Below are 15,198 nucleotides of genomic sequence, written 5' to 3' on the forward strand. Positions count from 1 at the left end.
CAGTTCCCCGCAATCTGGTGGAGAGTGGCCAGGTAGACAGCTGTCATTTCTCCTGCCCCTTGATCTCTCTTGTGGAAGAGAAATCGGCGGGCGATGATTGAAGGCTGGGGCAAAAAATGCCTGGTGAGGAGTCTGACGATCTTCCCGTACGTTTTCTTGGTGATCTTCGTGGGGGCCAAAAGACCTTTGGCGATCTCGAAGGTGGCCTCCCCGCAGACGCTCAGGAGTATGTCCCTCATGCGGCAGTCGTCGGTAATTATGTTTGCACGTAGGTAGCATTCAACCCACTCCGTGTAGGTCTCCCACCTCTCGGGGTTGGCGGGGTCGAACTCAGCAAGGTGGCCCGTCGTTACACTCACGTTCACAATGGCGGCGGCGGGCGCTTCCGTCTCTCTTGGCTGCGTGCCTTCCTCGTCTCCAGCCAGGTCAGCGACTTCCTGCTTGGGGAGTTACCTGGCTAGATCCCACCTTTGTCGCCAGTGTAATGTACTGAGTGACGTGTTGAAGGCAACATACTTTATTAGGGGGTACATCACAAGAGAGGGAAATGCGGGCCGGGTCCCGCTATATATACACACACCCAGAACAACATCCGTCTGGCCAGGTCCAATCCTGGCCAGTCAAACTTCCTGCCACAGATCTTGATTGGCGGGGTAGTTTCGTGCGCTACATCGAGTGACCAGTGGACTTCCTCTGGTCACCTCTGTAGCATCGCTGCGCAGTAACTTCTGGACTGCATTGCAAGACACAACAGAGAGATAAATAAATACCTGTGCTGTGTGTTGGAGGGAAGCTCCTTTCTCTTTCCTGCTGCTTAAGGCAGGCAAAAAGTGTTCTCAGAGCTGGGCAAAGGAATGCTGGGAGGGGGTCAAGTTGGTGAGCAGGCAGGTAGATGGCGGTAAGAATGGATCCCCTATGCATGTCGGTCCACCCTCCTTCCCTTCCTGCTTGTGGACTCTGCAGAGTCTCCTGAAGTGGGGGGGGGGGGGGTTAGATGCACGCAGTGTGTGTGTGTGTCTGTTTTGAGGGGGAGGCTTCTTTCCTTTCCCTTCTGCTTCAGAAGTGTGTGTGTGTGCATTCTCGAGTGCACAGGGCTGGCACCTCAGGGCTGCCTCAGCAGGAGCCTGGTGGGGGGCAACCCATTGGTGTTTTTTGTGTTTCTCTCCAACTTTTATATCCTCCAACTATGCCTTTTGATCTTTTCTCTCCCATTTCCAAACCTTTTCTGTAATCTTTGCTTCTGCTCCCACCACAGCATGCATTTTATATGTCCCCCCCCCCCTTTTCCAATTGTTTTTAATGTTCAGCTCTTCGTTCTCCCCCTCCCCATAACTTGGAGCTTTGGGGAAAGCAACCATGCAGGGGACTTTCCCTTTATCTTTGCATTTCTTTCCCTTAACTTCCCCCCCATTTCTTTCCATTTATGGAATTCCTATTCCACACACCAACCCTGCTGCATTTTAGATACCAGGTGAAAGCATTCCACATATTCTGGGCTTTTAATTGATTTGTGTTGGGGAGGGAATGTCTTTTTGTTTTCTTTTGGCCCATGGTGTTCTCGGTGGTGTCTGGCATATATCTTTTTTAGTTGATTTTACAATATTAAATTTGATTGCTTATGTTTTTAAGTATTGTCTGGAAGCTGCCTTGCGGGGGGAGGGGTGGGCTCCCTCTTGGGTATCCTGCCCCCCCAGGGAAAGTGTATGCGCAATACATAGCCTCTCCTCTCCCGGTGTAGTGAACGCCGCGTGGTCACTGTCCGGCTATGCCTGGCAGATGGTCACTGCAATGGTCTCTCCTGAATTACTGCATCCATGGCAACACCTTCCCACTGGTCCCCCCCCCCCCCCGTTTCTCACAGAGTTTGCCATGGTGCGACCGAATGTCCGGCGGTATAACCGGATGGGCAGGCTGGGCTCACCAACCTCGCCAGCCAAGAGAAGGAAAACTCTAACATCAAACCCGGGCAGATAGAGCTCGTTAATGTAACACCTACCACCTGGAGGACTCGCTGCCGGTGTCCCGGCTTACTGGGCCATGGAAGATGACCCCAAGGTGAAAGGGTGGAGCCAGTACCGCGCACACTGTGCTTCACCTAAAAATACCTCTGCGCAGGCCTGAAGGGCATATCCACATCCACAACCCACAACACACCAAGTCCTGCAGCGATGGGCAAGGGGTGAAACGGCAGGTGGAAGATGCCACTGGAAGCTGCAGTCCCGATCCTGCATGTAGGCGGTTCAGGGTATTGGTCGCCTGATGCTGACCCGGAGACGAAAGCATTTTTCAGCAGCACCCTGAACGACCAAGCAGCCTTATCTAGGGACAGCGCTGCTTGCTCCACATGGAGAGGGGCCTAGAAAAGGTGGCCTAAACAAAGCTCGTCTCCCCCACCCCAGTTGGCTAGCCGCGGTCAATGGGCATCCTTACTTGCGGTCAAAAAATAACAACAAAGAAAAGGCATGCACCTGCCTCACAAAGTGTGCAAAGACTAAAGCTTGCGTGTTGGAACATCAGAACCATGCTTGACACAGTAGACAGTGGTCGCCCTGAACGACGCTCTGCTCTAGTTGCCCACGAACTTCTCAGGTTGAATATTGACATAGCAGCTCTCAGTGAGGTCCGTTTCCCTGAGGAAGGTAGTCTTCAAGAACATGGTGCTGGCTATACCCTCTACTGGTCAGGTAAGTCAAAGGCTGAGAGCCGCCTTTCTGGCGTTGGCTTCATGGTCAGGAACTCCATTGCCTCCAAACTCGAAAACCTACCAACAGGTCACTCAGATCGCATCATGTCCATGCGCCTCCCACTTCAAAACAAGCAGCATGCAACACTCTTCAGTGTGTATGCCCCAACCCTTCAAGCAGAAAAGAACAAGTTCTATGCTGATCTACGCAACCTCGTACGGAAGACCCCTACAGAGGACAAGGTGATCATCCTTGGCGACTTCAATGCCAGAGTAGGTAAAGACTCGGAAGCCTGGAAAGGAGTACTTGGCAAACACGGCATTGGCAACTGCAATGATAATGGGCACCTCCTGCTAGAATTCTGCATGGAGCACCAGCTCACCATCAACAACACTATCTTTCAGCAGAAGAACAGCCTGAAGACAACCTGGTTGCACCCACGGTCCAAGCACTGGCACCTTATCGACTACATTCTGGTGCGCCAGGGAGACCTTCGAGATGTCTTACACACCCGAGTAATGCCCAGTGCGGAATGTCATACGGATCATCGTCTTGTACGCTGCAATCTCCATCTTTACTTTAAACCCACACCCAGGAGAGGAGGTATCCCTCGGAGGAAGCTTCAGGTTGGCAGCCTTCAGTCAGCCGAAGTTAAAGCTGCCTTCCAGGCAAAACTCCAGTCAAGAATTGAGGACCCCAGTTGCCCCACAGACCCTTCTCCAGAAGCACTCTGGGAACACCTAAAAACTACCATCCTGTCGATCTCTGAAGAAGTCCTTGGGTTCTCCACAAGGAAGAACAAGGACTGGTTTGACGAGAACAATCAAGAGATCCAAGAATTACTAGCGAAAAAGAGATCTGCCTACCAAACACATCTTGCTCAGCCCTCCTGTCCCAGGAAAAAAGCAATCTTTCGCGCTGCATGTAGCAACCTCCAGCGCAAGCTTCGAGACATTCAGAATGAGTGGTGGACCAAGCTTGCAGAGAGAACCCAGCTGTGTGCAGACACTGGTGATTTAAGAGGGTTCTACGAAGCCCTGAAGGCAGTATATGGCCCATCATATCAGGCTCAGAGTCCCTTGCGTAGTGCAGACGGCCAAGTACTCCTCACAGACAAGGCATCCATACTGAACCGGTGGTCGGAGTATTTTCAGGTTCTCTTCAGTGCCAACCGCATAGTTCAAGATTCAGCAATCCACCTCACCCCACTTCAACCAGTGAAAACAGAGTTGGATGAGATCCCCACCCTAGAAGAGACTGTTAAAGCCATCAAGCAACTGAAAAGTGGCAAGGCAGCGGGAGTTGATGGAATCCCACCAGAGATCTGGAAGCATGGGGGCACACTTCACAAAGTACTTGTCACCTGCTGGGAACAAGGCAAACTACCACGGGACTTTCGCGATGCAATCATCATCACTCTACACAAGAACAAAGGGGAAAAGTCAGACTGCTCCAACTGCTCCACCGGTTCAGCCTCTCCATCGCAGGCAAAATCCTTGCCAGAATACTCCTGAACAGACTGGTGCCCACCATTGCAGAAGAACTCCTCCCAGAGAGCCAGTGCGGCTTCAGAGCTAACAGGAGCACCACTGACATGGTATTTGTTCTCAGGCAGCTCCAAGAGAAATGCAGGGAACAGAACAAGGCTCTGTATGTGACTTTTGTCGACCTTACCAAAGCTTTCGATACCGTTAGCAGGAAAGGCCTGTGGCAAATCTTGGAACGTTTAGGATGTCCCCCAAGGTTCCTCAGCATGATCATCCAGCTACATGAAGACCAGCGAGGCCAAGTCAGACACTGCAACGACCTCTCGGAGCCCTTCCCAATAGGCACAAGTGTAAAGCAAGGCTGCGTTCTCGCGCCAACTCTCTTTACGATCTTCTTTAGCATGATGCTTCAAAGAGCCGCAGTAGATCTAGATGATGACGATGGTGTCTACATCTGCTATTGCACCGATGGCAGCCTGTTCAACCTGAGGCGACTAAAGGCTCACTCCAAGACAATGGAAAAACTTATCCGCGAGCTACTGTTTGCTAATGATGCTGCACTCGTCTCCCACTCGGTATCAGCTCTGCAGCATATGACGTCCTGCTTTGCAGAGGCTGCCAAGCTATTCGGCCTAGAAGTTAGTCTGAAGAAGACAGAAGTTCTCCACCAGCCTGCACCCCAGGAAGATTATCACCCTCCCTGCATCACTGTGGGTGAATCAGTTCTGAAGACAGTCCAGCAGTTCAGCTACCTGGGGTGCATCATCTCCTCAGATGCCAAGATCGACAAGGAGATTGACAACAGGCTGGCAAAGGCAAACCGTGCATTTGGCCGACTGCACAAAAGAGTGTGGAGCAACAAGCATCTGAAAAAAGGCACAAAGATCAATGTTTACAAAGCGGTTGTGATGACAACCCTCATCTACGGCTCCGAATCGTGGGTTTTATACCGTCATCACCTGCGATTCCTTGAGCGCTTTCATCAGCGCTGCCTTCGCACCATCCTCAACATCCACTGGAGTGACTTTGTGACCAACACTGAAGTCCTCAAGAGGGCGGAGGTTACAAGCATCGAGGCACTGCTGTTAAAGACGCAGCTGTGCTGGGCAAGGCATATTTCTAGGATGGAAAACCACCGCCTTCCCAAGATTGCTCTGTATGGTGAACTTTCCACCAGCCATCGAAATAGAGGGGCACCAAAGAAGAGGTACAAGGACTCCTTGAAGAAATCCCTTGGCACCTGTCGCATCAACCATCACCAGTGGTCTGACCTAGCCTCAGATTGCAAAGCATGGAGGCACACCATCCACCAGGCTGTCTCTTCCTTTGAGAACGCACGCATAGCTGGTCTTGAGGACAAAAGGAGATTGAGGAAGAATCGCACTGCTAGAGCACCAACCCCAAATCAGACTTTTCCCTGTAGCCACTGTGGCCAGATCTGCCTGTCCCGTATTGGTCTTATCAGCCACCAGCGAACCTGCAGCAGACGTGGACTACTGTACCCTTCTTAAATCTTCATTCGCGAAGTCAAGCCGAGAGAGAGGAAGCTGCCTTGGATATTACACTGATTAGCACTGATCAGTATTCAGGTTAAATTACCATGTTGGCACTTTGCGATAAATAAGTGGGTTTTGGGTTGCAGTTTGGGCACTCGGTCTCTAAAAGTTTCGCCATCACTGCTCTATGGGGACTGTCCCAATAGTGTATAATGGATAGGCTTCCCAACCCCCCCGCCCTGCTGGGGGACCCCTGGATTAGCAGCCTTTTCCCCCCATCTCCAAAAACGTGGAAGTGGGAGGGGGGGTGAAATGGCGCGGCCTCCCTTCGCGAGGTGCATGCTGGGACTCATAGTCCTTGCTTTCTCTCCGGCTGCTACAGGCGTCTCCTCAGGGAGTCTGGCCGGCGGAGGGGGGGGAGCTCTGCCCCCAGAGAACCATGTGCGTTTCTACCTTCGGAGGCTTCAGTCGCTGATTGAAAGGCTTCCTCTTGGGATGGGGTGTCTGTGTTACTTTGAAGAAGTTGGCAGCAGCTCGTGAGTAGAGAGGCCAATCCCCCTTCAGTGTTGCCAGAAATGGGGGGGAGGGGGAAGTCTGCTGAGTACTTCATTATTCTCTATGTGGAGATCGATTCTCATAGGGTATAATGAGGAATTCATCTGGAGGTTTTGGGAGCTCTGGGGGCGCTGTTTTTTGAGGTAGAGGCACCAAATGTTCAGTATAGTATCTAGTAACTCTCCTCAAAGTATCCTCCAAGTTTCAAAACGATTGGACCATGGGGTCCAATTCTATGAGCCCCAAAAGAAGGTGCCCCTATCCTTCATTATTTCCTATGGAAGGAAGACATTTAAAAAGGTGTGCGGTCCCTTTAAATGTGATGGCCAGAACTCCCTTGGAGTTCAATTATGCTTGTCACACCCTTGTTACTGGCTCCGCCCCGATGTCTCCTGGCTCCACCCCCAAAGTCTCCTGGCTCCACCCCCCAAAGTCCCCAGATATTTCTTCAATTGGACTTGGCAACCTTAATAATGGAGTTTCACTCCCCATTGATCAGCTGTTAGGTTTAATCCATTTAAACCTAACAGCTGACCAGCAGGGGGGTGAAACTGACCAGTGGAAGGGGGCAACATGTCTCCCCTTCCCCAGGGACTTCACTGTGGTGGAGTTCCAGGGGAAGGCAAGGCAGAGAGGGGAGACATGTTGACCTCCCCTTCTGTGAGTGTTCCACCATGGTGGGGAGCCCAGGGAAGGGATGACAGATTGGAGAGGCATGTGAACATGCCTCTCCTCCCCTTAAGAAGCCAGTTACATGATCTGTGCAAGTGGGGAGGGCTCTTCCTCCTCGCCATACAGACCCGGCTGGAAGAGCTTCTTCTGCAGGGTGGTAACCCCACCCCCCTAAGAAGAAGCCTTTCCCAGGATCTGTGCAGGTAGGGAGGGCTTTCCCTTCCTGCCACACAGACAGCTGTCTGCAGCAATCATTCATGAGGGCAACTAGCACTGTCTCTGTCCCATGGCCAGGGTTGAAACCGAATTGGAATGGGTCTAAGGCTGATGTGTCCTCCAAGACCCTGGAGCTGCTTGACCACCACTCTCTCAGTCACATTGCCCAGGAATGAAAGGATCAAAACCAGGTGGTAATTTGCCAGATCCAATGGATCCAAAGATGGCTTCTTCAAGAGTGGTGTTACCATGGCCTCAAATTCCTTTACTGTATCAACAGTGATGGGCAAGTCACGGCGGAGCAACAAGACTTTATCAGCGAAAGTTCACAAATGCCTCACAACTGAGACCTAAAGTTCTCTCTGCTAGGGAAGCTAGAGACTGAATCACCCTAAATAATTGTACTGGTCTACAGGTGCAGATTTTCATTCCTTGAGGAATGATCAAGTAAAACTATCTTTGTGCCTTAGGCACTACCCTTTCATTTCAGAGTTATAATATTAGCAAATCTTAAAAGAAAACATGAGAATTAGATACTAGTGTGAAGGAATAGGCTTGCTTAACTTGCAGGCCCTGTTCTGCCCACTCCCTCCTTTGGGTTGCCACCTCCTGGAGGAAGCTATTCCTTCCACTAGGGTATTCATTGCCACCACCTGGTCATTTTAGGGGTTTCCACTGAGAGGAACAGGGCTCTCAGTCCCCCTTTCTAGTTCTGAGACCTGGCCTCAAGCTCTTCTGCTACCCAGCACCTGGTTACCACAAGAGCCAAGGGCTGCTTTGGGGCTCCCCTGGAGAGATGGCCATGTACCCGTTGATTGCTTCCCTCCTCCCTGGGGTTCCTCTGTCACAATAGCATGCCCAAAGCGGTTGAGGAATCTATGTTTTACAGAGATCCACTACCAGCATCAAAAGATTAAAATATTTATTTAAAAGGAAAAAATTACAAGCAACTTAAGCATAGCACCAAATCAGCAAATGGAAGAACAAAAGAAAGATGGTGATAAATGCTATTCTTTCTGTCCTTGTTGGCTAAACATGCCCTAATTGATTCTGAAATAGGGTAGGCATTACTTTTCTTCAGGGCTTTTTTTGTAGAAGCATCCCAGCAGGAACTCATTTGCATATTAGGCCACACACCCCTGATATCGCCATTGTTTCACAGAGGACTTTTTTGTAGAAAAGGCTCAGCAGGAATTCATTTGCCTATTAGGCCACACCCCTTGACACCAAGCCAGCCAGAACTGTGTTCCTGTGCACTCCTGTTCAAAAAAACCCCTGCTTTTCTTAAGAAGTTACAATGTTCACATAGAGGCTGTATTACCTAGGATACCACATGGTCCAAAAAAGATGGCCTCCTCCTCCACCAGCAGCTTCTCTTCCCTCTCAAGCTCTTGCCTGCAGATTTCCTTCTCCTCCTACTGTTGCTGCCCTGGCCTCTTCAGCATCTCCATCTCCTTTTCTTGAAGAATTTATTGCTTTGCTCTTACCATATTTGCTGGGTTGTGCATTGCGCTTAATAAACTACAGATTTTTTTAAAAAAACTATTACTAGAGGGGGACCTGTGAAGACTTACTGAAGGGAGAAATGTCATTCTTTTCCAACTGCTGGCCTCTTGCTCCTGCTACTCTTCTTGCCTTTTTGCTGGCTCTGTCTGCTGCTTCCTTGTCTCTACCTCATCTTCTTAGTTCTCCTTGTTAGTCTCATGACTAACACTCTAGTCAAGGCATGGATGACTCAGTGATGTTATATTGGGTTGTCTGGTAATCCCCAAATGAAGGCCAAGATCTCTGGTTTTTTTCATATCATTAAGTCTTACAAATTGTTGCTTTGTATACAAACTGTATAGAAACAAAAACATGAATGTACGGGACTTTCCAGAAAGATAAACAATTATGCATTTGTTTCTAGAATTACAAAAGCTGTTTCAAATTTGAACATGGACGTTTCAGAAACATGCATGAGCCATATGAGATTTTGAACCACTCTGGCATCAATTCTATCACTTGGCCTCAGTACTATGCTGGCATTTATTTGTTCAGGTTGAGGATACTGGACCCAAACTTTAGGTAAGATCAGCATTTTATATTTTGACCTGGTGATCATTATACACGACTTTGTGACCTCAGGATGAGCTAGTGAAATGCACTTTAGCTGGGGCTGGCTGCACATATTGTTCAGAAGTGTATGCTGCTGCAGATTGCAATAATCCACTACACCTAAAATAATTTGTATTTATATCTTTCTACCAATAGGCACTCAAAAGGCCTATAAATAAACAATCTCAGAATAAAATGATATACAGCAACATCAAACCAAATGTCACCACATCACTTTCAACCCAGCTGTGTTTACTTTGCTCAGACTGGTTGCACTGTGGGTCAGTGACAACTTTGGCAGCCCTTATCTTCCAGAACAAACATACATAAAATCAGAAATAAACAGGCAAACTTCAATGAAAGATTTTAATTTTAAAAGCTGTAAATATGCCTTGGACTTTGCAAACTTTTGTTTTGATTACTGTATTTCTGGGAAGGCACAGGAATCCTCTCGGGGTGGGACCTTTTAATTATATGCCAAGCTCACAGTGGATGCACAATAGGAGGTTTTCTAGGTGGCTCTTCACCACCTTTGTGAAACTCCTTTCCCTTCTTCAAAACAATAGCCAATATTTTTTTTAAGTGGCAGAAATTATTGCTTTGGCTTCTTGGGGGTAATATAAGTATTACAAAATATTTAGTATATATCTTATTCTGCTATTTTTATTACCTTGCACATACAGAATCCTTTAAAAACTAGGGGCTAGCAATCTAACATCTTTTAGACACCTTTCTGAGAGCTGCTTGGTTGGTTACTTCCCTCTTTGTATTTACAATATTGGCCAAGACCTTGCTGTATTGGAAGGTGTTGATCAACTGGAGCTGATGTTTTTTATGCATTTAATATTTTTGTTCTTGATCTTTATTATTTTCTATATATTTTACTTTATTTTATTGCCAGTCACTCTGTGGACTTGAACATTAGAGGGTGATAGTGGGGAAATGGTGGGAAAAAACATGATGGGAATTAGCTTTGACAAGTCTTCTTGCCTGAGATATTACTTAGTGCATGAGCACAAGTTATGAAATGCAGTGACATCTTGTCTATGTTTGTCCCACAGAGGGTCTTCAGGGACATCCCTTTTGAGATATCTCTTTAGGGGCAACAGTGTGAGGGCTTCTAGTGTCCTGGCCCCGCTGATGGACCTCCTGATGGCACCTGAGTTTTTTAGCCACTGTGTGACACAGAGTGTTGGACTTCATGGGCCATTAACCTGATCCAACATGACTTACTTTTATGTTCTTATGAGAGTCATTATGATGAGGGAAATAGAATTGCACATCCAGCTACTGAATTACATTACATGCGTTTCCCACTTGGAGTGATGAAAGGACAGCTAATCAGTTATTTGCAGGGCTTTTTAAATGATGGGACTTGCTGGCACTTTATACCAGCATTTGGGGTTTTTGGAGGGTTTTCCCAGGTCCTGATCCTCATGTGCTGGTCTACTCCACTAAGCCAGATAAAGAGACAGTGGACCTTCAGGAACAGCCTAGTGAGGATCTGCGGGGTGGAGAGGTGTAATTAGTGGAAACTGACACAACTTTATATACAAACTGTATATACAAAAAAGCACTGGTTATTTGGATGCTATTTTTGGAAGAAAACTATTAACATTGGTCCAGTAGAGGCAAAAAGAGAAAGTGAGAAAAAAGGGACAAAGCTAAGCAAGAGCTTTTCTGTGCTAGTCTAGGAGAAAGTTATCCACATCTAATGCATCAAAATACAGAAGATATGACAGCCTCAGCATCTGCCAGGTCTGAAAGCCAGAAACCACTATATCACACGCAGAGTATATAATTCCCAAGAACAATCTGTGAACCATAGTTAAACCAAAATACACAGTCTTATTTTCAGACCAAGAAGCATGTTGTGAATTGGTCTAAATTTAAACAAATCTGTTGTGATTCATTTAAATGATCAGTGTGCAGTTTATTTGGATATTTTCATTATGTTTTAGTATTCTGACATACACTTGTTAGAAATATTTAAGTAACACATAGTGCTTTCTCTGGATTTCTTACAGTTTTTGTGACTTGTCTGCATTATTTGCTGTCCACACATATGGCATCACTGAAAGGTAATTAAAAATGGACAGGCTAAATATTAATTATTCAACTAGAAAAATACAAAGTTTTGGAAAGCACATACAACAAATAGCTTTACCTGAATAGTTGTCTTGCTTAATATGAATGGGTTTAATGGCAGACTTGAAAACTATTCTGTCATTTCCATCTGTTTTGCTACACCAGTCATGGTCAGTGATGTGTTTCATTCCCCAAGATGGTGGCATGTGAAGAGCCTCCGCATTAGGGCTCCCACTTGAAATTGTCTTAATCTTGTTACCACTTGTGCTGTTAATTATTGTCATGGAAAGAAGTGTAAGTGACTTACCATCTGCAGACGAGGCTGCTGGGCGGCTATTGTGGCATCATTGTGAATCATCATCAAGAAGACCTGTTGGGAACACCAAGAGTGCCAAAGCAGCTGTGTTATTCCACTGGAGGCTGCAACATACGCTGCTGTATGGCCATGCCATCCTACACCTGTTTGTGGATATGTTGTACTTCCCTCAGACTTTTATACTCTATGCTTTTATGATGATTTTATATTTTAATCTGTAGGTGTGTTAAATTTCTGTTGTAAGCCGCCCTGAGCCCACTTGTGGGAAAGGGTGGGATATAAATTGAAAAATTAAATTAAATCAAATTAAACTTTTAAGGGTCACTCCAGGTCACAAGGTAAGTATGCAAAGCTTATTGTCTTATCAGATCTATAACCTTACCAGCATAAAATGGATTATTATTTAACACAAAATTTTGCTGTTTGGTATATTTATGACATTTAAAATTATTAATTTTATTTACATTTTAATTTCAGTTTAGTTGTATGTAACATTTTGATTTAGTTATATGTAACTGAAGCCATTGACGAGATTACCCCCAACATCCTCTATGCTCCCATGGGAAATCATCCCCTTGGTATATGGAGGAACTTAGCAGGATGAAGCAGGAGCTTAGATGACTTGAGCGAGTTTAGCAGCAGACCCAGGCCAAAGCAGCAAGAGTATCTCATAGGGTATTTATGAAAACCTATGAGGTGGTAGTGAAGGCCGCAAAGAAGTTCTATTAATCCTCCACTGCATCCGCCAGCTCACACCAAGCACAATTGTTTAGGGTGATTAGGTCTTTAATGTCCCTCTCTATGTGGGACCCAAACAGATATAGGAATTTGGCTATTAGTTCAGAGGCGTTTATGAGCTGTTTTACAGATAAAGTCATGTCGCTCTGCTAGGAATTACCTGCCAACTTTGATACAGTAAGTGAACTGGAGGCCTCTTGGCCATCTTTGAGTTCAGTGTGCAATTCTTTCAACCTGCTCTCTTCTTCTGATGTCAACAGGGTCCTGAGTGCTGTTAGGCCAACCATGTGCTTACTTGACCTGTGTCCCTCTTGGCTGGTTAAGGCCAGTGATGAGGATTTAGAGCCCTATGAAGGAGATCATTAACCTGTCCTTGGAGACAGGAATTTCCGGAGGGTCTCAAGGAAGCAGTGGTCATACTGCTCCTGGGAAAAAAAAATCTCTGGATCCTTTAGACCCAGCCAATTTCTCCCCAGTCTCGAATTTACCATTTCTGGGCAAGGTAATTGAGAGAGCAGTAGCTGAGCAGCTACTGGATTTCCTGGAAGACATGGTGATGCTAGACCCATTCCAGTCAGGCTTTTGCCCAGGCCATGGGACAGAGACTGTGTTGATCACCCTAACAGATTACTTATGTAGAAAGCTGGATCAAGGCAGGTCGGCACTGCTGCTGTTGTTGAATCTCACAGCAGTGTTCAACACAGTGGACTATACTGTGCTGATTCACTGTCTCACCGACATGGGAATATGCTGGGTAGCCTTACAATGGCTTTCCTCCTTTCTCCATGGTTGGGGACAAAGGGTGGTACAGGGTGAGGAGATATCCATGAGGCACCCCCTTTTCCTCAGGGGACACTCCTGTGCGTTTCCTCAGGGGACACGCCTCTCCCCGATGTTGCTTAACATCTATATGTGCCCCCTTGCCTAGCTGGCACAGAATGTCAGGCTTGGGTGCCATCAGTATGCAGATGACACCCAGCTATATCTGTTTTTGGATGACCAATCAGGCAATGTCCTGCAAAATATGGCTAAGGACTTTCAGACCATGGTGGGCTGGGTAAGAAAGAGCAGGCTGAAGCTGAACCCATCAAAGATGGAGGTCCTGTAATTGGGGGGAACAGGGGTGGAGCTGGAGCACAGACTACCAAACCCTTTAACACCAGTACCATCTGTAAAGAACCTGGGCATGATGACCTGGGATCTCTTTCTATAGAGATCCAGGTCATGCACAGTGCAAAGGTGGCATTTTTTCATCTTCCAAAGCTCAGCAACTGGCTCCCCTCCTGTTCCATTCCGATCTAGCCACTGTGATCCATGCGACAGTCACCTCCATACTAGACTACTGTAATTCATTCTACCCTGGCCTACCCTTGAAACTCTGATGGGTTCAGAATGCGGTGGTGTGAGTCCTGGTGAAAATACCACAGACAACACATATACAACAAATGCTGTTCCAGCTACACTGGCTTCCGGTTGAGTACCGAGTCAGATTCAGGGTATTGGTTTTGACCTTCAAGGCCTTGAGTGGTCTGGGACCAATGTATCTGTGGGACCATCTCTCCCGCTATGTCCCTGGTAGAGCATTACTCTCCACTGGCAGCAATTTGCTGGTGATCTCCAGCTCTAAAGCGGTCCGGCTGTCCTCAACAAGGCCAGAGCTTTTTCAGCTGGTGGAAGTCTTTGCCAGAGGACATCTGGCCCCTGCAGAATCTTAAGTCTTAAAATTTTTATTAGATTTCAGTATAAAGAGGGGAAAATAATGCAGGGATACAGAAGCAAAAAAGGGTGATTGGGGAGAGCATAAGAAAGAAAAATTAGCCCCAAAAAAGAAAAAGAGAAGCAGTAAATATAACTCTTACATTTCTACCTTTCAAACCTAATATATATATTTTTTCTACCTGTAAGTCTTAAATTTTAACTCAATACAACCATTACATCCTACAGTCTTATTATTTTATTATATATTTTAACTGTTTATTGCTTATGGTATAAATCTAAACTATTCATTTTAATATCAACAAATGAGAGAAAAGCAAAAAAGTCAGCCACTAAATAAAACCTACTGTGTATTTTTAACCTCATTAGCAGTAAGTACTAATTTTATCACCAACAACAGTAATCACAAGCAGAAAAGATGGACATAGTCTTTTTGTCCTTAATATTTCCTTAATTAATTCAATAATAAGAGAGGAAATATAAGAATAACAAAAAAAAAACAAAATAAAACCTAGCATAGAGTGCTTTATCTGTTTCAATGTCAACAGAATCTGTTATTAAAAGGAAAAAAAAACAATAAGAGAATAACTAGGAGCAGCTCTTTCAAATTTTCAAATACCTGTGTCATCTACCTTTATAATTTGACCCAAGTTAATTGCTTATCTAAATTAAGTATTTGAGTATTTAGCTTCATTAAATTTTGGAGACTATATCTCCCATTTCCATTTTATTTTAAAAACTAGAAAGAGAGAAAAAAGGATCACTAATGTAATATGCAGTGGCAGCCTCATTTCCCATACTTATTATTGCATATATATTTTCTAAATAAGAAGTCATATACTCTCTATAATTCACTCTCTGTTAAATTGCTCTATTTGCCTTTGTAAAATAAAAGGGAGAAAGTCCCTAAATAAAAACGGCCTTCTCTCTCATCCTTATTTATTTTTACCCCTAGCAAAAATCATACACTTCTATAACTCTCTCTCTGTTAAATTATTCTATTTAGTTTTAAAAACATACGATCTATAACACCAAAAACAAATAGAGAGAACACATTTAGATTCTAAAAATCTCATTGCCATTTCAAAGCCACATGTCTCAATAAATGTCGATTGTCCCTTCCAAGCCGTTTA

General features: G+C 45.7%; 1 protein-coding gene across 1 annotated transcript in view; it reads left to right on the top strand.

Annotated features, from left to right (window-relative positions):
- LOC132574270 (cation channel sperm-associated auxiliary subunit epsilon-like) overlaps positions 1-15,198 on the top strand; it is a 115,172-nt gene that overhangs the window by 83,170 nt on the left and 16,804 nt on the right. The window contains exons 10-11 of the mRNA XM_060242661.1: positions 9,020-9,177; positions 11,235-11,288. Coding sequence (XP_060098644.1) covers positions 9,020-9,177; positions 11,235-11,288 — 212 coding nt within the window. The remainder of the gene's footprint in view (positions 1-9,019; positions 9,178-11,234; positions 11,289-15,198) is intronic.

The sequence above is a fragment of the Heteronotia binoei genome, chromosome 1, assembly GCF_032191835.1.
Source record: "Heteronotia binoei isolate CCM8104 ecotype False Entrance Well chromosome 1, APGP_CSIRO_Hbin_v1, whole genome shotgun sequence".
NCBI classification, from domain to species: domain Eukaryota; kingdom Metazoa; phylum Chordata; class Lepidosauria; order Squamata; family Gekkonidae; genus Heteronotia; species Heteronotia binoei.